A 25033-nucleotide genomic window follows, 5' to 3' on the forward strand; every position below is an offset into this window, starting at 1 on the left:
GCAATTGTTTACAGTCTAGCCAAAACTAAATAATAAATACAGTAATAAAAATTATTACAAAAAAAAAAAAAAGTTTTAAAAACATTATTCAAGATTAAGGTGTATATTGCTTAAATTTATTTTATTTATTTTTTTCAATTGCATTTTCCAAATTTTCATTTATAGTACATAAAAAAAATGATAAGAAAAAAATTTTACACTCGTGCAAACTTTTTAAAATAATTTATTATGAGGGCATTAGAAGCAAAGATAGCAACCTCCAAAAAAAACCTTTTTTTTGTTATGATGTCGTTCTGTAGTTAATAAAGTTTTTTTTTTTTTAAATCATGAGTTGAGTTGCAAATGTAGTTTAAAATCATACTTCTGATGGTTTGAAAATAGTGATAAGAAAACATAGCAATATTCATCAGCCATTTTCATCGACCAATGACAGGCTTGAGATTTAAATTTTCAAAATGGCCGTGCAATACAAATATCAAGAAAAAAAATTGAATTCGTGTTTCTATTAAAGCTAATTTATTAGTATCTTAAAGTTTAAGTTCAGTGAAAATAACATTTCTAACATGAAGACTCTCTTTGGCATTAGTATAGTAATTTTTGTTATTTTTCTCGAAAACACCAAAATGGGAGTTTGCTATTTTTGCTTCCAATGCCCTCATTTCCTAAATTTTTGTGAAAGCCTAGTATAATTCTTACTGATTTTATGATTAATAAAAAAAATTTGTTTATAATATGTTAGAAATAGTATAAAAGCTGTAAACGTTGCAAACAATTTACCAGTCTTGAAGATGCCTACTTAGGCAAAGGCGTTCGTTGGTCAAATCAATAAAAAAGGAAAACTTAACCAAGAAGTTTCATTGATAACTTTATTTATAATTTTATCAAAATCATTAACTATGGACTTTTATCAAGACATATCAACAAACAAAAAATTATGTAATTTTTAATGCCATGCATATTTTATTTTATGACAAGCCTTCTAAATGAAATGTCAAGTAGACAAAAGTAAGAATTTTCGACACCTTGTTCTGTTTGCGTCCAATCAAGAGAATAAAGCTGCCAGCGATATTAGCGTAGTTTACGGTGAAGACGCTGTGAATGACAAGAGCCAGCTCGTCGATACTTTTCGGGTTTCAAAACGCGTACATTCAAAACGGCTCGCAGTTGGCGTCATGTCACTTTGACGTCATACGTCATGCCCGCTGAGTGCGCTTCTAACAAACATATCGTACAAGTATAATGCGATAACGTAGTACATAATATGTGCTGTTTGTTCCACATAACGCGAGACGTCTCATTTTCAGATAATTTAAAATATGCGTATGTGAAACCATTGTAAAAAATTTGACCGGCGTGTGACGAAAAAAAAAATAATACCGTTTGAATTTTTTTTGCTTTAAAACCCATTCAGCTCAGGTGTTCACTCAAACCGCTATTTTCAAAGAAGAAATCAAGTGTTGGCGATTCCATTTTGTAAAACAACACAAGGATAGAGGCATGCAAATGTGCTTGCCCCTAAACTTTACAACTTTTACTTTAAAGACACAGCGGAAAATGGTCATTTAAGCCTCTCTTCTCCAAAAAATTCATTTACAAACTGGCTCAAAAATATAACGTAACTGTCAATGTCTTTTTAGGTAAACTTTTTATTTGCTAGTATTTATTCTTAATTAAATTATCTAACTTTAATTCAATAATTTTTACTCTAAATCTTTTTTTTTCTTTTTCATATTTTCCACTTTGTCATATTTAAAAAAATCCAGAATGTAACTTTTAATTTTAATTTTATTTGTTTTTTTTAATGAATTTATAAGTCCATCTACGCCATAGTCTTCAAAATGTATTCTATATTTAGTATACCCCTCCCCCCGCACAGGCCATGCCTATGTGGGATTTTTTTTGTAAATTAAGTTATATACATGATGGCGCAAAAGTCATCACCCTATCGGAAGATGTCATGATTTTTGCAAATGGCGGCAAATGTCAGTTCTGATTTGATATTTGTGAAGTAAACAGATGGATACAAAATGCACGTCAACAAGACATGAATCGCGGTCCTCCTCAAGAACGCGGAAAAATTGATTAAAAAAAATTGCGAAATAATTTTACGGTGGTGTTGCGCAGCGTGAATTTAGACGTAGATTTTCAAGTCGTTCGATACCAACTGGGCAATCACTATGGCAAAAAGACGCTCGTCTTGAAAAGTATGGGACAATACTTAAAGACTTTAAATCGGGTTGTGGTTCCGAGGCTAGTGTCTCGGACTCACGGATCAAAGATAACTTTACCCCAACTTTACTCCAACTTTACCCCACTTTACCTCAACTTGATTTCCATTTTCCAATTTGGGTAAATCATAAGAACGTAAATATTTCTTTTTAATAAAAAATAAATTAATTAAATATACGAGATGCTGTTAGGTCTGGCTGACCCCGGAGCAGCCATTCTGCTGAGAATATCATGGCTCTGGCTTGAGACGTCGCAGAGGGCCCCGGAGTATTGACCAGACGACGTACTATGCAATTGGGCATCAATCGGCGGTCTTAACAGATAATTTTGGTGAAAGACTAGATGATGTTCCTTTTCAAAGTACAGACAGTGCATCAGTTGCTAGCCGTTGACCGCCAAGCACGTGTAACCTACGCTCAAACCATTCTGAATCTTGACCACGAGGAAGATAACGTTTTATCAAAAATCATCATGAGCGACGAGGCCCATTTCCATCTCTGTGGATATGTGAATAAGCAGAATTATCACTTTTGGGGCATTGAAAATCCTTGTATGGCTCACGAAGAGCCATTACACTCGCTCAAAGTTACTGCATGGCGTGGTGTTTACGCTGGAGACGTCATAGTGGCTTATTTTTTCGAAAACTCCGCTGGCCAAACGACTACTGTGAATGGCGAGCGGTTCAGAGCCACGCTCAACAACTTTTACCTTTTTCAAATGGATAAATTAGAATTGAAAAACATGGGATTCTAACAGGATGGAGCAACGGCGCATACTGCACGACCAACAACCAATATTCTGAGGGCTGCATGTTTGGGTCGCCTAATCTCTCGTTTTGGTGATATGCACTGGCCGGCAAGATCGCCCAATTTAACCGTTCCAGACTTCTTTTTGTGGGGTTTTTTGAAGACGCGAGTCAACATCAACAAACCTCAGACTCTTGAAGACCTCAAAGAGAATATATGTCAAGAATGCGAGTACCTATCGCCCGAAGTTCTAGAAAGAGTGATGAAAAATGGCATAAATAGGGCTCGTACGGTCATCAATTCAGGCGACGATATCATTTTTTCGACTTAATGGAAAAAAAATAAAGACACACTATCAAATAAACACTACTTAAAAGTAAAACCTAAATTTTTCATTCATAAAAAAAATTACAGCCAGAAAACATCGGGTGGCAACATTTTGCGCCAACGTGTTTATTATGCAGTAACAAATGTAAACAAAAAAATTGTAAATAAATAAAAAATAATAATAAATGTACACGAATTTTAAGATTTTCAGCTATTTTAAGCGAGTTTTCAATTACTGGAATCCCTAAGTACGTCTTTTGTTTACGTCGGTAATCGACATTACACAGAAAAGATAGTTTTTAACTTTTGACAGCTGGCTTCTGGGTAGTTTTTTTGCTTACGAGAGTATTTCTGTCGTCCTTATAAATGTGTTAGGCACGTTTTAAACATATTTCAGTAATATGAAATTAATTTGATGGAATAAACATATATTGTGACATAAAAACACATTTTAAACCAACTTTGTCAGTTGATAACGAGTTTGAGACGGAATGTTTATAAAAAATTACCATTAAATAATTTCTAAATTGAAACATAAAAAAACAATAAAAACACCAAAAATTTTCAAAGAACTCCTTCAGCTCACACGGAATACATACATATATTTATATCCACAAGAATTAATTCTGATCTGAAATGGTTAAAAAAATAACACAAAAAAGTGAAGAGATCCTTTTAGTCACATTCATTATTCTTAAGAACTATGGTTAGGTGTATGTTTACAAGTGATTATATTAGGCAAGCGTGATGTTAACATACATATAACAACGTTAGTAACAACAACATTCACTATATTATACAGTATATACATATAATACACCTGTTACAAAATGATTGGATGGAGGTTTTTTTATATCAACTAGTTGACCAGAAAAACAAACGTATCATTGATTTTTATCATCATTATATTTTGTGTCCGGGAGGATAAATAATACAATTTTGAGTGTAAAATAGAACCAGGGCCGCAATTACAATCAGAAGTTAAGAACGTCATACCTTGGCCATGGCGATATAGTTGAAGATAAATTCTTCAGAGCGATTACGGAGATGCGCCACCGACGGCGTTTCTTCAAGTTTTGAGAAAGGTCTATCTGTATATACTGAGGGCTAAAAGTACCTCACGGTACACATATCTACGCATCAAAAGTGTCAAAATTTTTGTTCCACTAAACAATTTTTGCTTTAATTATGATTTATTTATATGTTTAATCGTTCTCAGGTGGCCGTTTTTGTAAAACCCTGTTCAAAATACGAAAAAGAAACACTTTAATTTTTAATTTAGAATTAAACGCTGAGTAAAGTATCAGCGTCACTTTTGAATCCGATAATATTACGTCTGAGATGACCTAATGAAAACGCGTATCGACATGTCGGTAGATCGAAATTCGCCATACCAAGGGAGGTACAAATAGTAGAAAAGTTTCATTTGGCGTCTCGGTGTGTAATTGCGGCCTAGAATCCTGAACGCGCGTTTTTGACTCTATGGCTACTAAAAACCCCGAAAAAAAATTGAGTGGAGCAAAGTCCCCCGTGTTGTGGACCAAAGGGTTGGCGCGTCCCCAGTTCATAAACAATGACTAGATTTTTTTCTTCCCTTTTGAAGTATTTCACTCGTCTGTTGAGATATCTTCCAATACTTCATACAGTTCGTTAGTGATCATCAAAACCTTCAATATTTTGCATCTAGGATATATTACCTGTACATAGCGTATCTACTATCTACTATGAATGAATATGGTATTTGCCTACCTTTACTGAAGCTTTCCAGGTGCAACACAACACATATAGATGGAGAAACGATGGATGAAAAGTAACACTTCATGAAGTAATAAAACACGATAAAAACACCAAAGCAACGAATCCGTTGAAAATCTAGTTTGCTTGTTGCAAAAAATAAATATTTTACCAAAAATTATAACAAAAGCATTAAGACGCGTGACGAGCACAAATCGCAATTAATCAAAGTGCAAAAACACCATACCACATTTGCAAAACACCTCTATAATAGAGAAATCTCTAAAATATTAGCATCCATTGTAAATCTTCTCTAAATAAAAGGCGAACGATTAAAGGGTTGATGCTGAGAACGGAGTCGGCTTGACGAATTGACAAAACATAAAATCTTTAAAGAACCATTCAATGTAACGCAACGTAGTTATGCTGAAACACGTTCACTACAAACAAAAGCTATCTTAGAGGTCGTCTGTTAAAGTTTAGACTACTTCATATCAAATCCCGGGAAAAATTAATGGCTGCTGATTAATTAAATAGCCTTTCCGATAAATTTATTTGAGGTTAATGTTCACGACTAGAATGCTTCTTTGTTTGATTTTGTGTAACATGCATTTTTTCTTCTATTTTCATCAATTCGAAACCAAGTGCATTAGACCAAGTGCATAGTAAACATAATTATTGTGAACTACATACATCTTATTTAAAAACTACATTACTATAAGATGAATCTCAGACTTTTGTTGTCAGTTCAAGATAACGTGTAGTAATTTTATAAAATCGCTTATTTTGTGCTGACCCAACTGGATGAAAAACCCAGAACCTCATGCATGGTGCTACATTCAATTGAACCACATGCTTAGGCCTTCTGGTGATTAAACACCTGTAAGTCATATTTTTGGGGGTCCGTTTCTAAAAATGATTTTGTATCGCAATATCGTATCAGCATACCTATGTAGGAGCATAAATAGTTTTAAGAATGCCTACTCAGGTTTTATTAGAACGGCACTTTTACCTTTTATTTAATGTTAATCACTTCAATCAAATATAAGACTTGTAATAATCTCAATTACATACAACTGTGTTTTTCAACCTTTTTGAATACGTGACCTCTTTACGATTAAAAAAAATTTGGCGGCCCCGCAGACCTTTTTTTTATTCCACTCGAATGTCAGTGATTTAAACGGTGACGTATTTTGTTATCTTCCCATCGAGATAATTAATTTTTAGTTGAGAAATCAAATGCAAGGTAAAACGAGCACAGCCAGCGGAACGCGTCAGCAGCAGATCTATAATATACAAAAATCATTTTTTTAGTGCCATGTGCTACATCCTTACTTATATTAACTAGCGTTCTCTTCAATGGTGAACATAAAAACAAAAAACAAAAATACATCGACTCCAACTCAATAATTTAGCCATCTGCGTCCTCAAAACGAAACGACTATTCAAAACACTTTTAAAAAATAAAAGGACAGCGCTCTCACTGAATTTTTGGCATTTTTACTTGATAAGGTTGGATCTAAAATCCTCGCTCTTTAGACCTTTGCTTTGTTTGTGACCGCGACCCCCATGGAGGTTGCAACCCGCAGGTTGAAAAACACGGATGCATGAATTACTACAGGAAAAACATTGTTAATTATTTTGCACATAAATACGCGATCGTTTCGTATCATCACAAATAATTTGTGATATTTTTTTAATTGGTACAACTGACCCCCAAAAATTATGATGTTGATACAACTGACCCCGATAAGCATAACACAAGGCACGTGCTCGAGATTTGTTGAGGAGTTTACCTCACTTCTTCACTATCCAGAGAGAGTGTATCCAGTGCCATTGCGGAACATAGAACCCTCATTCTTCTGTAATGGAACTCTACCAATCTTCGCGTCAAGGGGACGATTAAGATTTGGGGTTGGATTAGATTGGTCGAGGAAATCGCCATGTTGAATCGGTTTAAAAACTGTGGATACAATATCTTTATTATGATTTTTATAATTTTCGGGGTATTTTCACCCAGCTGAAATTGTGTTAAGAACTGGATATCAAAAAATAATAAATCGAACCCCGGATCTCTCTTAAAGGGGTCCGAAAAAATACCACATGACCATTGCCGTAAGCTATCGCAGTCATATCGTACATATTAACCTCCATATTTTAAAAGTCTATTTCATTCAAAAACAAACTTCAAGAATTGATTACTCTGATCTAATGTTTTATTTCCATTTTGTTACACTTAGCGTCCAATTCCAAAGATGTAAAAAATATAATTTATCGACAATCTCTTGAGTATGCCCAAACGTTTGTAGACAGGCTGGATTTTCTCCCTAGGGAGTTATTAAGATTAAAATTTATTGCAACAGAGAGCTAAAACATTTTTGCGAAGGGAATGTGGCTTAATAATCTTTTTTACTTTACAAAAGTCAACGGATGAAAAAGTTGGGAAAATGTGGATGTTTAAACATAGGTAAAATGATTAAAGTTACACAGCGTGTAAAGTAGTCATGTAAACTAGCCAACGACAGGTCATAAGTCCTGTAAATGCCAAGACTCCTATATTCCCTTCTCAAAAATCTTTTCACTTTCTGTTGCAATAAATTGAGAATATAATTTATATCCTCATACTATTCTACAAATTTTCGAATCCCTTTTTTTGAATAAATAAGCTAGAAATATTTACTCTTAAAAAATTGGATGTAACTATGGATAACATAATGAAAATTACCTATTTTTATAAAGTATTTTTTGAAGAAGTTGAAACCTTTCCGAATTCGTTGAAACAGATGAAAACCCCAAAACTCATATTAAATGGGTTTTTTATTATGAACCTATAAATCTGGAGATATAATTCAGCGAATGCGTACATTTTTTTAGTACTTGTGATTATTTTATAACTTACTTTATTCAATTCGAATCCTGAAATCATTGCAATTAAAATTTCTCAATTATTCATTTGACATTTATAAACAGAATATCACGTAATGATATTTGATATAAAAACTTGAAATGAAAATCACACAATGTCTGTGAATTTTTAAAAGAATATTGATTGATTATTTTCCGTTTTAACAAATAAACAATTATTTTAAATACAGATTTGTACTACAGAAGAAATCGTGCAATCTAAATTCAAATAATAAAATGAATAAACAATATACCTTCACCAAATTAAAACTAAACGTTTTTTTTCAAATTTGTTTCTTATAAAGTAGCAAAAAAAATCGGTAGTAGGATGGCAAAAGGGTATATAACCGTCACTTTCTAACTGTACTGGACAAGCAAATAATTTGCTGAAACAGTGAAACAAACAAATAGACTCCAAATTTTAACATGCCATTTTGGAAGAAGCTACAGAAAAATACAAAGTATATCCTTTTGGCATATTAGATTATAAGATTTTGGCATATTTTATGTACAAAAAAAACAGTTTTTAAATACTTAACAGATATGCCATCACACCACCACAATATATCATGCGGCAATTCAGTACATCAAAGGATAAGCTATCAAAGTTACATTGGACGAAATGTTCAGGGAACAAGATTTTGCGTTTGTGCGATTTCTAAAATATTTTTTGAACCAATTGAGGTAATTTATATCTACAAAAAACTTTCAATACAAAATATTGATTCTTTTGTTAATAATTTTACATATTAAAATAGCAAATCTGTGGCTACTGATGTTTTTTGCATTAAAACAAAATGGACTTCAGTAGCTTAATCATAACTATCGACATGCTAATAAGCGACGTGATAACAATTTCTCACCATGGCTGTTTATCATATTCGCCACCACAATGGAACATCCGTGGACACCTAATATTAAATGTCAAAATGTTTACGTTTCGCGACGCATAATCTTGCTGCGCAATCACATATTTGAATTTCACGGTGTAAATATGGGAAATATTCCAAAACTTCTATTTTTTCAAATTATTTATCATGCTTTTTACTGCATTTAGCCGGTGGTTGGCAAGCCAAATTTCAAGAAAAGCAGTCGCCATAGTAATTGTAATTAAATTTTTACTTTTTTGTATTAAATACTCCTTACTATTTGGCAAATGATATATATTGTATTATTTTTATAGTAAACGCCGATTTTTTGCCAGTGAACTGTATTTATTTACGAAGAAAACAAAAAACAAAGCGACACAGCGTCGATTTAGAGATTACACACGCGTTGACTTATGACTGCGATAACTTAAGCATGTTTATTATTGTTCGTTGTGATCGCTCAAATGCTTCGCATGTTTTTAAGCACGTCGATAGTTATTTGTGATTGAGCTACAAAATGTTATTTCAACTTAAAAAGGCATTTTTACGACGAGACTTTGGTGTTATATTCACGTATAAAATAGCTTATTGCGATCATTTCTGCATTTTCAACATCAAAACGAAAAAAAATTTACTCCCATGTTTAATTCTCTAAGGTACAGAATTATTACTTGAAATATTTGTATGGGATTTTTTTTTATTACACATTTAAAATATTTCTAAAATTTTTTTATCATTTTTTAAACTAAACTCAATTTAACTTGATAAATAGTTTTGTTATATCTATTATTGCGGCCCAGCCACGCAATTATAAATCATTATTAACTATCGAAAAATAAAATAGCATAATTAACTCGAATTCTCTGTAGAAACGTAATGGTTTGTATTCAATTTTATAGCTGCTAACACCTCAATTGCCAATTGTGCCACTGACAAAATTTCATAGAAATATTCAAATTTTCATATTAATAATTCGCGTTGACCATGTCGATTCATTCTCGACAGCCTAAGTTATTCGTGACAACTGCACACAAATTTTTATTAGATGGTTTTGTTTATAAATACTCATTGATGTCACGTTTGGACAAATAGACTCATTGGCACAATAATTGGCAGAACACATGACTAGACATTACAATAATGAAATACAACAAAATCCGATTTAAATTATTCCGAATTAATAAATTCATCAAATCACAATACTGTTTAGTAGATTAATAAGCTGATCAATTTAATGACATACCATCAACTGGTTTTTCTTCCAGAACTCCTGAAGTGACTGTGGGGTTGTTGATAGTTCCGCTGAAAAGGACCTGCTTCGTGGAGTAATCTTCGATGAAAAACAGGAATGGTTTATCAGCGAGGAAGTCTTCTGGTACTTCATCATCAATACCGAACTTGTTCACCAAGGACACAGCTAAGGAAAAAAACAGTATGAAAATGTAACTTAACCAATTATTTTTAAAGTGGTATGAATCACCTAGGACCATTCAAATGTGTCGAAAAATATATCACTAAGACCTTGGACTTGATTGTTCCTTAAATATGCATGGAATTAGAACCTCGGACTTAACTACTATTCAGATAAAAAAAACACACTCCTGACATATGTAGTCGAATTACCAATGGAAACGAATATTCGTTCCGCAATAATGTCCCATAACTGGAAAAATGTCCACTACGATAATCAATGAGGAAGTTCAGTGTCTTTTCTTTTTTTATTCAAATAGAATATTAAAAGCAATTTTTTTTTATATATCGTATTATCAGCGCTATGATGTTTTGTATTTCTGAAATAACTCCACGTGTGAAGTCAGAGGTTGTTCTCTGACAGTTCTTCCGGTTGGTTTGTTTACGGTGACCAAACCGGATATCCTTCAAAGCTTCCATATCATTGGATGGTTCATATGAACCAGTGACGTCATTAAAAGTAGTACGTTTTTATTAAAATATTTTTTATTCTTTTTTTCGTACATTTTCAAGAAATTTTGCCATACAATTTAATGCTCTAATTCTTATCCCGCGCAAGAAAACATTTTTTGTATCCAATTTCCCATAGGACCAAACTTCCCCATTGAACTAGGGTGGATGCTATAATAATTGGACACTGAAAATAATGGTCAAAAATAGTTAAAGGTAAGCATTTATCTCCACCTTTAAATTTACACTTTTTTGTGAGTTTTTTTTTAAATGAACCCATCTTTTTTTACCATTAAATTTAGAACGTCCATTACTGTTGCATGTCTAATTACACATGAATATTGAATATTGATTATACTTTCACACGCTTATTTTTGTGTACAATTAGTATTTTGAAAATTGTATTTCTGTGGATAACTTTACTGGCTTTATTTTATGATTCCACATAATGTTATTTATTTGTTTTAAAGAAACAAACAGTCGACAATGAAATAATATTTTTTTAAATACAGTTTAAAGACAGGCCAGCGAAGTTTCTAAATAAAAATCATCCATATTATTAAATTGTGTTACAACAAAAGAATGTATTTATGTGTATTTATATGAGAGTAAGTGTAGATGTGTTTATGTGCATTAGTGTGGGAGTAAGTGTTCAGGTGTGTGCATCATTAAATAGTTAGTGGGATCGTATCGCAGCCAGAAATAAAAAGTCTTAATTTATTTTTAAATAAATTAAGGGGCATGTAAAATATATTAATAGATTTAAAAAAATAAAAAAATTTAGAGCAAGAACGATAGAGGAAAGAGTGTTGTGCATAGTGCTACAGACTGGCAGATGAAATAAATACTTATTTCTTGTCACGCGAAAGGGGACATTAAGATTATTTTGGATAGTAGCTTAAAAGAATCTACTTATTATTTAATAATTTATGTAAATAGCATAATTCAGATACAGTGCGTCTATTTTCAAGGGTAAAAAATCCATTTTGTTTGGCAGATTGGCTGTCAGTACAAAGCGTTTTATTCTTTTTATAATCTAGGCATTAAAAAAATTTTCGTTGAATATTTTCTATCCTTTCTGTGCTTGTTATGTATTGTGGGCTCCACATTATATAAATATATATATAGTGCTTTTGTTTTCCCTAATAAACAAAATAATAATAACTTTTATTATTTTCTTCCCTACGTTGACGTAAAACATATTTTAATGCAAGTATCTCTCACCTGTTGCGGCGTATGCCGTGGTACCGATTTCGTTCATTTCAATTCCTGCCTTCTGCAGAACATTACTAACGGCCAACTTGTTCTCGAGACCTGCCCCGGCTGCTATTCCTCCCAGGTGAGCGGTATTCTCAAAGAGCTCCGTGATACCCAACTAAAAAATTCATAAATTTATAGTTAATTAACTTAAAACGTGCAGAGATCATAAGCTTAGGAGAATCATATTGGACACATTGTAGCCAAAAATGTATCAATCATGGTCTGCTGTTCTGAAAATATTCCGACACACTAAAAATATTGTTGATTAATAAAAACTGGCCTCATGGAAACATAAATATCAAAAATATTTTCAAGCTTTTTCCATTAAGCACAAAAAAGTTTCAAATCTTTTACTTCTCAAAAATAACTCATGAAATAATACAAAACTCGCAAATGTTCAAAGATATATTTTTTTACTCCTTCCACTGTATTTCATAGCCATACTAAACTTTTGTAACAAAAGATATGTCAACATATTACAACAGAGATGAAGAACGTTTTAGAGAAGGTAATATGAAGTCTAGGCATCCACAGGGCTTATGATCCGTCATTGGCTGGTTTAAGTAGCCACTTTACACACTGTGTAACTTTCATCATTCTGCCCATATTTAAACATCTATATTCCTTTCATTGTTTCATCCGTTGATGTTTGTGAAGTTAAAGAGCTAAAACTTTTTTTATGCGGGTGAAATTCATATAATTGAATTATTTCACCTACATACTAGGCAACGCCTGAAAAATTTTCAATTTCTATATTTTTTCGTGGACCAGGTGGATTTATCAACAATATTTTGATTTTTTCCAAATTTTTGTAGATATATGGGACTCTCTTGAAAAAACACGAAAAACTCAGTCAGTCAGAAATTGTATCTTCAAATGTATCTACTAATTTCAAATTAAAAAATGTTTTTTTTTACCAATGAGTTAATCTATGTGTTCAAAATATTTTCTTACAAAGTTATTCGATTTGGTTGAAATTACCTCTCTTAATACTGGAACTAGGTGGGACTCGAAGACATATTTGAACTTGGGGAGGGTGACCTTAACATTGACGTTCTTCAGAGAGTTCATCTCCTGGTTTAGGTTGAAGGACGTCAGTTTCTTCTTCATCTCCGGAAGACCTTGGATGCTGTTTGGTAACAGAATCGTCATGACGATTGATTGTCCCTGAAAATAAATAATATTGCTCTAATTTCAAAATAAATAAAGACAATAAACTTGATTACCACTAACATCACATTACATCTTTTAATCTAATTATATATTTTGCATAAATTTGGGGAATATTTTAACTAACACGTCGTTATATTTTTGTCCACAAAAACTCTTTTTTCTTGTCTATTTTTTTCTTTTTCGTTGTATAATCTTACAGTTATTTGATAGTTTAATTATTTAAGAGTTTATTTAAATTTAGGGTTTTGAACCGCCACATGCTTGTAATTAAAATATTTTTTTTTATCACACATCGTCACTTTAATTCGAATACAACACAATTCACTAAGTGATTACTTTACAGGAGACTATAGAATTATAATATACACCAGAAGGTGCGTAGAATTAAGTTTGCATACATCGCACAGTGTCCAAAATTGCCAAATGCACCCTCTACTGCATGACATCCCACCTGCGTGAAGTAGCCGCGTAATGTTGCCAAACCGCGAACAATATAATATCGTAACACAAATGTAAGATAATTTTGTGTTCTGTTTTACCAAAAAAATATTTTACTAGCTGGACTATAATAAAAAACCTGGTACTTTTATCAGGCAAATGTAAAAAAAAAATAGTAATTAAGTAAAATTAATTCCGTTTAATATTACACTTAAGCTTATTAATAGAAAGCCAGGTAAAAAGTTCGACTACCCTGACAACACTAACAAAATGTCCGCTTTGGTTTATTTAACAATCTGACAGACGGTAAAATAATCGAATATTCAAATAACATTATTTGTGAATTCTCTGCAAATACATCACATGTGATCCCACCTTATTCCCTTTTAATCCCAGGAGTATTTTGTCACTTAAAAACGATACAACATGGCGTAGTTGAGTTTTAATCGGCAGTTGCGTACTAAAGCTAGGGTTTCCTAGGATAGCGGTGCCCGTATCTTAACGGCCGTAGTGAACGGTGATGCGGTAGGCAGCCGTCGTAGTAGTGAATAGAGAGTGGTTTTATTTTTTATCGGTGTTATCAACACCATTTTTATAGGAAACCACTTTCTAGTCACCGTTACGACGGCTGTCAACCGCATCACTGTTCACTGCGGCCGTTAAAATACGGGCACCGCTGTCCTAGGAAACCCTAGCTTAAGCGGCGTCTACAGAGTAAATTATAGCCAAAGCGTAAAACTAATTATTTCTGAGGATAATTATATGCAGGAGACAATAAAAACTTCATAAATCAGTAATTTTGTATGTAACTTTAATGGATTATTTAGCAAATATTCTGTAATTAAGATATTCTTGACTTATCCGTATTTTATTCAAGCACACTGTACTACTGACCACCTACTGACATGTATGGTGAAAAATACTCAAAAAAATATTTAGAAAAATAATAAATAATCAATTCAATTGAAAAGTATTCCAAATTCAAATTTAGGCGACAACATAAAATTATATTATTTTGCTGTGTCACGCAGGATGGGCAACTGCTTAAAACAGTATGTTTCAGATTCTGAAATGTTGGTTCTTGTTTTGAACATTTTGTATAACAATGGTCATAACAAAGATGAGAAAAAAAAACTTCTTCAGAAACATACTTTGAATGGCATCCTCAATATTTTCGCGTCAAGGTCTCTGGATTCAGTATAGTTGAACTTCTCAATTTGGGTCATGAACGGAACGTCGACTATGTTGGAAGCATTGATGTAGAACTTCCTGTTCTTTGTATCTTTTACAGGGAAAGGAGTTTCCCAAGTTCCCTTGAAGTAAATGGCTGATAGAAGAAGCAGCACCACATCTTTCAAGTCATCTGAAATTAAAAATAATATGTAAGTTGGTTGTGCTAAGGGCGGGTTATCACTAAAGACTTTACAGGGCACTGGAGATTGAATAAACAACTTGCTAAAATGAACATTTCTGAAACTTCTAGGCCTGGGCCTGGGCTTGGAAAAAGAGATTTATTATTTATTTATTTATTTATTTGGTATATCAACAGAAATACAGCAAATATACACCTACAAACGAAAATATATGATATAAAACCAATAGCTTTTAAAAATTAGTGCATTGAATTGTAAGGCAAAATTTCTCGAAAATCCGCTACGTTGGAACTTTACAGGTTCTTTTGAACAAAAACCAATCAATAATAGCGTTGTTATTTGTCGTGATAGTTTTGCTGTTTTTGGGTTGCCATTTTTTCATCGTTTCAACTCACCGAGGACAACTAGCGACGCCACGGGAGGAGTAGTTTCAAAATTACGATACTTTTAAAAATGATAAAACGATACATAAAATAATACATTTTTATGATTAGTTGGCAGCACTGCACCAATACTAAACAGAAAGTCTCCGCCAGGAATAACATATTACGAAAGCTCATCGGTTCATCTTGGGGAGCATCTTCACATGTACTCCGCACTTCTGCCTTGGGTTTGGGTGTCTCCCCAGCAGAGTACGCTTGTCCCGTTTGGCAAAAGTCAGCACAAGCCAAACAAGTGGATGTTGCTGTAAATGACATGGCGCGATTGGTGTCCGGCTGCCTTAAACCCACACCAGTGCACAAACTTTGTCCTATAATAGGAATCGCTCCACCCAACATCAGGAGAAACGTAGCAGCGGACACGGAGAGACACAAACAGATCCTCCGAGACTGGGATCGAGAAGGAGTTTCCTCAAAATCACAATTGACTTGAAGACCTCAGCAGAAAAACGCAGGGAGGATCTGTGGAGATAGGAACTCGGCGATAGGCTCTGGATAATGCCATCCGAAAGCACAAACACCGCCCACAGTTTGGACTTCCCTACGTAGAAAGTTCTCAACAGACTAATGGTAGAGGTGTCGGGTGCAAATACAATCAACAGAGGTGGGGTTTTCTGAAGATAGATGATGACATGAACTGTTATTGTGGAGAGGTGCAGGACGAACTTCATTTGCTGCGGTGTCATAAATCCAGTTAACTTGTAAAGAGGATGATTTGAGGATGACCACTGACAAGGCGATATCTGTCGCTGCACATTGGAGTGGCAAGGTCTGAAGCCCGGACCCGAAAGGTAACTATGTATGTTCTCGCCGAACGCAGCCCTGTAGATCGATGAATTTAACATTTACGCACCTAAAGAGTTCTAAAAATAACCAGAGAAAAAATCATCAATTTGAGAAAAATCCCGCGTCATTCGGTTCAGTAGATCGAGGACACACATACGAACGTTTCCTTATGTATATATAGATTGATGATTAGATCCAGACACGGTATATCCATGGTGCTGCAAATCCGGTCATTGAAAGCTTTTGTGAATTTTATTAATAAGCGTGAATATTTTTATTTTGTTTATATCTATTGTGAAGGCCTTAACTGCCATGACCAGTTCGAAGAATTCCTGCACGTATTATTTGTTGCTTTACAAAAAAATGTGCTTCGAATTTCTACATTACTGACATTATGTTGTACTCGTATGTGTATTATACCGACTTTTCAGTAATAAAATAAGAATGTTTTTTGTGTAATTTTCTAGATTATTACTAGGTAAAAATTGATAGATAACCTTTGAAGTAGTCAGTCCGATGCGTACATCGTCAAATAAATATCATAGTTAAATAATTGTGGCGTTTTCATCAAAGTAGATAAAACAGGTTGCGTGGAAAAAGTAAGATACTATAAAATTACTCATTTTGCTTATTTTAACGAAAAAACAACAATTATTTAACTTTTTTTTAAATGTTCTTTTATGCACCACAACAGGCCAGGAGGCCCAATTACAGTGGTGAATTACATCACGGAACACCCAGGCTTGAGAAAAATTACATCTGATTTTTGTGTTTTCACCGGAAATTGAACCCGGAACCTTCCGTGTGTGAGTCAATCGTCTTGACTCAAGAATCTCAAATCAGAGTCAATCGTCTCGATTGACTCTTGTTGAATCGAATCAGTCTTGAATCTCGATTCTTGAGTCAATCGTCTTGAAACCCCACTCTGTTACTTCAATTGTAATTTAAACTGTAAATTTAACTGTCATTTTATCTGTAATTCTAATCGTAATTTGAAAACAGGGAAAACTCTGATTACTCTTCCATAAATATGTCTTCTTTTCCCTTTTTCTACATTTTTTAAATTATTGTTTCTAAGAATACTATGTAAAGTGTAATTACTTCTTCTTTGTGCTAACTTGTGTTTACTTGTAATTTAAAATCAGAGAAAACTCTGATTACTCTAACGTAAATATGTCTTCTTTTTCCTTGTATTACGTTTTCTAAATTATTAATCCTTAGAATACTATGCAAAATTTAATTTCTTCTTTATTGTGTTACCTTCAAATAATTATATTACTGATGTTTTCATTATTTTTGTTATGTAGACCTTCCAGAACTAAGTCAGAAAGCGGTAACGCAACATTGAGTATTGAACCTTTAGTTTTACTTAACTATTAATGTGTTTTATTTATATTTAATCCCATGAGTCACCGAAAGAAGGCAAAAGATTCTTATATTCTTCGAGTTATTTTCAATATATAGACATAATCTTGATTATTATTATAAAGTGTACTATTTTGTCGTGATTTTAAATAATAGCTGAAATTTTAAAACTAAGCAATTCTACATAATATTTTATTATGCAAATTGTTACCTTAAAAATATATGATCATTGTTTTCAGATGGAGAAGTTCTATTGTAGATTGTAACACTTCATTGATTTTGTCAGCATTTATACACATATCTTCTTCTATTTATGTCTTTATTCATATTGTAATTTTTTTTTTTTTTAAATACATGTAACTAGAAAAACTACTTATTTTCTATGTCTGCAACGCGCGTGCTGTAATGCAACTGAACACCTTTTTTTTCTTCTTCAAAAAACTATCACTATAAATGTAAATTACTGTATTTTTAATGTTAAAATGTATTTATTTTGAGCGAAAGCCTTGCATAAGCAGGGCGGTGTCAATAAAGATGGGGGGGGGGGGAAACCCACTTTACCCCAACTTGATTTCCATTTTCTAATAGTGAGTTATTTACAACTCGTTGAAAATGGCCACCAAAATATTTAGGTAAATTATAAGAACGCTTATAATTCTTTAAAAAAATTAATTAATTAAAGTTGATTTTTTGTGGTGCAACTAGCTCTTTATCGGTGCACCAAGGCCTCAATTGAAATGGAAAGTTCATAAAGTTATCTTCGACTGTATAAAGTAAAAGCAAATTTTCGGTATAATTTTTTTTTACGTTCACAATTATTTTTTAAAACATGTTCAATAACAAGTAACTGATAAAGATACTTAAAATTTGTATACAAATCACACATTTCCACATAAAAAAAACTATTTTATCTAATGGACACTTGAAGATAACTCTGTTAACTTTTCATTGTAATCGAGGCCCTGGCGCAAGAACGTTTTCGTAAACGAACTCAGACAGACGACAGTTCTTCGAACTGTAATATAAAAATAATCGAATTGCGTAAATCATGAAGAAATACTACCCGCATGAAATAGATTAAGTTATCGGCCGTGTTGGGTCATTTCAGATCCAAAAGTGTCAGAGAGCTAAAAGATATAAAACAAATACCAGTGTTTTTTTACAGCCGAAAAAAAAATTACCTACATTATTTTAGATTTTGAAAATAAATAAGACTTATTTTTTAAATATCTTACTTTGATCGAACAGAGAAATGTTTTAATTTCTACGACATTTTAAGTATGCCGAAATCGATCGACATTTTAATATATCGTCGCTTCAATTAGTTTTTGTCCAACATACCATTTTTAACGAAATTGAGTAAAGGAGTTTTGAGGAAGCCTTTATTTATAAAATTCAAAAGAAATATACAAAATTTTATTGTATTGTAGTTATTATTTATCGTTATAAGATGATTGGCAAAAACTGAAATTCAACATATTAAATACTTAGGACTAACAATAGATAGACAATTGACATGGAAAATTCATTTCAGCAATTTAATTAGCAAAGTGGCGACTATATTAAAAATATAAATAATACAACTATAGTAAAAATCAAAAAAATTCTTCCAAAAACGGAAAAAATCTAATGTATAAAGCCTATGTAAAAACTAAAATATGTTATATGCAACTACTATGGAGATCGGGATTTCAAATTAAAAAAAAAAAGACAACAAAATAAAATAGTAAAGTTAGTATATGACCTTTCCTATTTAACTGCAACTAGAGAACTTTTTAAACAAACTAAGCTATTAAATATAACTGAACTCTTTCAACTAGAACCATAAAAGTTAGTCCATAAATTAGCCACTGATGGAATTGTAGACGACAAACTAAAACTTGAAAAAAATTGTAGTAAACATGGACACAATACGAGAATATCAGAAAAATATGCAACCTTCTAAAACGAGACAAGGACAGTCGAGACTAATAAACCAGGAACTGAAATTTTACAATAAACTACCAGACAAAACAAAACAAAAGACCTAGACAAACTTTTCAAAAGATGTAAAAAATATTTTTATCAACAACAGAGTATGAGTAAAAATTATATATTATTTTCGTAAAATGAATAAATAAAGGGGTAACAAATAAATTTTAAACTAAAAAAAAACCATCAAGCTCTATTTCCGCAGATTTGTGTTTTGGTATGTTGGACAAAAATGAACTGAAGCGACGATGTGCGCTTTCGCTCTAAGATATGTTTATCATACAGCGCCCTTGAGCTGATTTTTACAAAAATGCGCTATATTTGTGTGTTTATTTTCCAATATTGTAGTCTGCATGACTTTACGGGTTGTTTAACCCATTACGTAATACAAACTGTATACAGGGGTAGAATTATATTGCGAATGGCAAATTAATGAGAAGAAAGCAGATAGCTGCTAAACTGCCGATATGTACAAAATAATAGGTCTATATTATCGGTGAATTCTGAATTGCATTCGTACGGCTTCTGTGTACGTAAAACAGTGCACAAGATCTCGCTCTAATATAATTGTTGGAAACTACAAACTGATCTCTTTTGCACTTATTTATTTATACATTTTCTGTTGTTTTATACCACAATAGGGAATTACGGCACAGAACACCCATGCTTGCGAAAAATTACTATTAATTTTGTGTTGGAATCTCCCATGCCACGAGTCAGGCGTCTAAGCCATTACACCACAAAGTCTACCAAAAAATAAATAAATACTCGAGTTATTTATTTATTTAAGCTTAATTTAGTTAATATTATTTATGTTTAAAGCATTATCTTTGTGGTCAAACATTTTAACAAATGTTAGTAAATATTAGTACATAACCATTTACCGACTTATTTAGTCTACCGGTTTCGAGACGTACCGGACGTATCGAGATACATTGACACCTTTTTCCGGAAGTGATTAATACAGTTTTTTATATGAAAGCGGTCAGGCTGTTTTTAGCAGAACATAGAATTAACCTTACTGCACCCAATAACATCAATATCTCCTTTTTCCAAAATTGTGGACTGGCTCTTTCTTAAAATTAAGTTCAATTATGTTAAATACACCATAATAGGCTTGTTTTTTCGTTTTTTTTATATCAATTTTCGGAAACAGAGTTTCATGATTGCATGAAATAACTGATAAAATCGATTTGATCAGTGATCATTAATTTTCCATCACTAATGAAATTAGTTTGACAGCTGTCATTCTAATCAAGATATATTTTAAGGACTATAGTTATGGTGCACCGATGCAGTCCTCAGTTCACTTTTCGGTGCTAATAATTAGTATGATAATTTAAAACATTGGCACACCTCGTGATCTAGTGGTTTACTGTTGTTATTTGTGTAAATATATAAAATGTATATGTTAAGATTTGTACCGTGCCGCAATCGTTACTACAGCATACTAATGCAGCATGTTAATCTGAAATCTGTATGGTTTCGCAGTCTACGCTTTTTGTTTCTTTATTATTTGTGGATGACTTTAATCACATCCCATCATCTCTGTATGGACGCTGTAAACGTCGGAAAATAGCAAACGATATACGACGTAATAACTATTATCATGCTCTTGCTAAAAAAAACTAATTTGGTAAAGTTTTAGGGTGTGGAAAACGGGACAACGAAACGTCAATTTTGTCGTTTTCAGTTAGACATAATTCGTCCGATGTGCAGTTGTCTTTTTCGCGCAGATCGGGGAAGCATTTGCGAGAGAGAGACAGGAAAAAAAATCTTAAAAAAACTGTCTTGCCCCGCACATCCTTTTAATATTTTTGGATAGTCCAATCAAAACTGTACTTATTTTGTTTTTTAATATTTCTGTGTTGTTTGTTCTTTTTTATCGATTAAAGGCATTGACATATTAATATATACATAGACATGCCCTGAGCCCTCAAAAACAATGACACTCATGCCCAAACGCACAGTCATGCCTAACGTGTATTTAGTCATCCTTTGACCAACTAGGCGTGACGCTTAGAATCAAAACAAAAATACCTATTTGTGTCATGAAAACGTGTAAAAATTTTTCGGGTAAACATTTTTTTAAAAATTGCGTAACTTTTCATTAGTAAATACGTGTTTTTGAGTGATTAACAAAGCTTAAAACAATTATTATTCATATATAAATATTATTTTTTGTAAACGTCAAACTACGCCTGGGGGCGCATTGCTTAATTAGAGTGATGCACTGATGGGAATACGTTTTTGAAATATAATAAATCAGAGTTAATTTTAACTTTTCGTTCCTAAAAATTCAGTGAAAATAATTAAATGAGTCGAAATTATAAGGAATTTAAGGAAAGAACCTAATTGGAATCCATAAAAAACTAATGTTGATTGTAACATTATAATAAACACTTTTTTATGTACCAAAGACGAACCCTGTAGCGGTATTCTGGATCTTCGCTACCCCCTAGAGTTTGTATAATTTGAAGATTTTTTTAATGCGACGATACTTTGCTTCATATAATGGCCATATTGATGATTAAACGTCAAATGGTGTATACTCATAAAACTGCTTCAAAAACGAAAATAAAACAATACGGTTTGGTCAATTAAACCTAATTAAGTGTTTTGGGTAATGCTTAAAAAAGCAATAATGTTCTAAATTAAAATCATCAGGTTTGATTTCACGTGTTCATGTTTTTTGGCGTTTAATTATCAGTGTGGTATATATGAAGCAAAAATAAGTGGTATGGGAAAATAAATATCCCCGAATTAACCACTCTCTAGGGGATAGAGAATATTCATAATTGCACCCTAAGGCCCCGATTACAATTGGAAATTGACAGAGTTACTGTGAATTACGTCGACTGTCTATAAAGAAAAACCGATATTTATCAAAATTGAGTATATTTTCATTAATATTTAAGATATTTTCGTCGGTAACATATAATTGAACACGTTTAGAAGAAAAAAATGTACGTATATTCTGCTTTTCATACAGAAAACTTACTTTTACTTTGTAGATCAAATTGAAGATAAATTTTATCTTCCCATTGTAAGTAATCGGGGCCCAGGGCTGGTATTCCAAACGCTGTCGCGGCCGTAAAAAAACCATTTATCTCATATAAAAACCATTTTTACAAAAAACACGAGATAAGGTGTTTTCTACGGCCGCGAGAGCAGTTTAGAATAGCACCCCTGTTGTAAATAAACAGTACTTAATAACTATGGGTACGTTTTCGTACTTTTAAAAATATTTTACTCTACGGGGCGCGTCTATGTATTATATGTTAACGAATCATTTTTTTTTTAATTTACGAAATATATTTTAATCAGGCGTTGACTTTGCATGCATATTTTATTTGCAGGAAATTTCTTTTCCACTATTTCCAATTAATTGTTTACAAGTTTATACTATGTCCCAGCGGCAATTACTGAATATATACATGTTTGTCCGTATTTAACATCCATTAGTGATAATTTCCATATCTCAGATATGTTATCTCGTTGACCTCTTCATTATTACTGGCCGAGAGAAGTTGGAATTCCCAGATCATATTTTTTCTGATCATTTCAAGGCGCGTGCGGTAAATCAGAATTTGTCACAAACAAAATACAACTCTCGAAGATGTTCACGAAACACTGACTTCTTGAAACTGCCAATTTGGTTGAATACCTTTGTTGTAGAATCAATTACATCATTTGGTAAAAACACACATTTCTTTTTTTAAATTTATTTTATTTATCAAAAGAAAACAACCGCCATTATAACAAAAAAAATATTTACGAATAAACCAAAAGTATAGGCCAATTATAGTTTTCCATACATTACTACATACAATTTAAAAAAAAGAAGCAGAAAAGCGTACCTTTAAAAAGCCACTCCGCACCATCCCACTCGTAAAAAATAAATTAAATATTACATGATAATGAAATAATAACAAAATAAAAGAAAAAGTTTTTTGTTTACTCGGACTTAAAAATCCTTTCGCCGGCGGATCCATACGGAGTAACCCTAGATCAGCCCTCCCTCCTTTCTTCTTTCAAACAAGAGAAAATAATAACAATATTAACGTGAACAAAAAAATAAAATAATAGGTAGATACAGTTTAGATTTAGTTAAAATGATTATTTTCAAATAGGGTAAAAGCATTTTTTTTATTTGTTTAAAGGTAGGAAATATATTTCGATTTCAGTAAAAAACGTTTTATAATTATTTAGAATTCTGGGAAAAGATGCATTCTTATTGTTATTCGTGCTTGAAATACTAACATGAAACAATTTTTAAGACTAAACGCGGTCTGACTTTTTCATACAAACGTATTCCCGTATTTCTCGCTGGATTATGGCACCAAAACAGTGATTTTTTACTTACTATAGATATTCACCATTCGCGTGTCTCTGATGCTTTGTTTTTTTTTTTATAAATGATTTATTATTGTAACTAGGACCAACCAAAAACCCTTTAAGGCGGCCAGGTTAATCTGCCGTCTTCGGACGTACAGTATATAAATATGATAACTATTTTTGAAGAACGCAAAAAGTACCGGCAAAGAAAATGTAATTTTAATGCTCTTTATTAAACTCTTGTGTGGCTGTGGTGTAACACAAATATACTGCCGTCATAAGAAAGAAGGATGTTTCTACATAAAACAAATAACGGAGAAAATAAATATTTTGTAACTCGGAGATTGAAAAATTCGCTGTGTGGAAAATACTACAAAAATTAAGTATATTATTATGCGACAGTATGTATTATGGTTTGCCCTAACGGAATATATATATTAATTTTACGCTATATATTTAAAAATTAACATTTTCCTCTTTTTTTTAGAAAAAAAAAATACAAGAAAATATGTTATACTCCAATGAAAAGACGTTTCTAGCTAAAAACGCCCTTTTCATTTAGTAATTAAGTAAAAGTCTTTCTTTTTTTGTGTTATTATGCCAATTGATTCTACTCAGCCAAATAAAATTGACGTTACTGGCTATTTACTGTTTTTAAAACTAGTAACGCCGACCTAATAATAAATTAACTTCGAAATTACCAGCAGATCTTAAATTTTATTGAAAACGACTAGGTACATTCATTTCAGATGTTTTTAAAACGGAATAGACGAAAAAATAAGTATTTCAATGAGTCTTTAATAATTATGTAAGTCAGAACAGCCTTTTAATAATATTATTACATTTGGTAATTTTTAAGACTTTTTGCAGTTTAGTTTCATTTATTAGTTAAAATAATAGGGTTGTGGTTATTTTACGAAGATATATCTATTTTTAGCAGATGCGTATTTTTTTCCTGATTCCGAATATGTATTTAACTCATTTTCGAAAAAAATGTAAGATGCGTCTTCTTTCTTATGACGGCAGTATACATTCTTGATATTTATTATTATTTTTTTTTTCTATTATAAACAATGATTAATAATAAAATTAATGTGACCTCACTGAGATGTTACCCGTACACTTAACAATATATATAAAATAAATTACATGTGAGAATA

General features: G+C 32.3%; 1 protein-coding gene across 1 annotated transcript in view; it reads right to left on the reverse strand.

Annotated features, from left to right (window-relative positions):
• Positions 1–25033, reverse strand: part of LOC148274066 (serine protease inhibitor 27A-like) — a 107249-nt gene that overhangs the window by 56119 nt on the left and 26097 nt on the right. Inside the window, exons 5-8 of the mRNA XM_088237672.1 lie at positions 14752–14963; positions 12971–13156; positions 11954–12104; positions 10053–10226 (exon numbers count right to left, since the gene is read on the reverse strand). Of these exons, the coding sequence (XP_088093798.1) occupies positions 10053–10226; positions 11954–12104; positions 12971–13156; positions 14752–14963 (723 nt within the window). The remainder of the gene's footprint in view (positions 1–10052; positions 10227–11953; positions 12105–12970; positions 13157–14751; positions 14964–25033) is intronic.

The sequence above is a fragment of the Micrasema longulum genome, unplaced genomic scaffold (assembly GCF_059751315.1).
Source record: "Micrasema longulum isolate JH-2025_06_02 unplaced genomic scaffold, ASM5975131v1 h1tg001764l, whole genome shotgun sequence".
NCBI classification, from domain to species: domain Eukaryota; kingdom Metazoa; phylum Arthropoda; class Insecta; order Trichoptera; family Brachycentridae; genus Micrasema; species Micrasema longulum.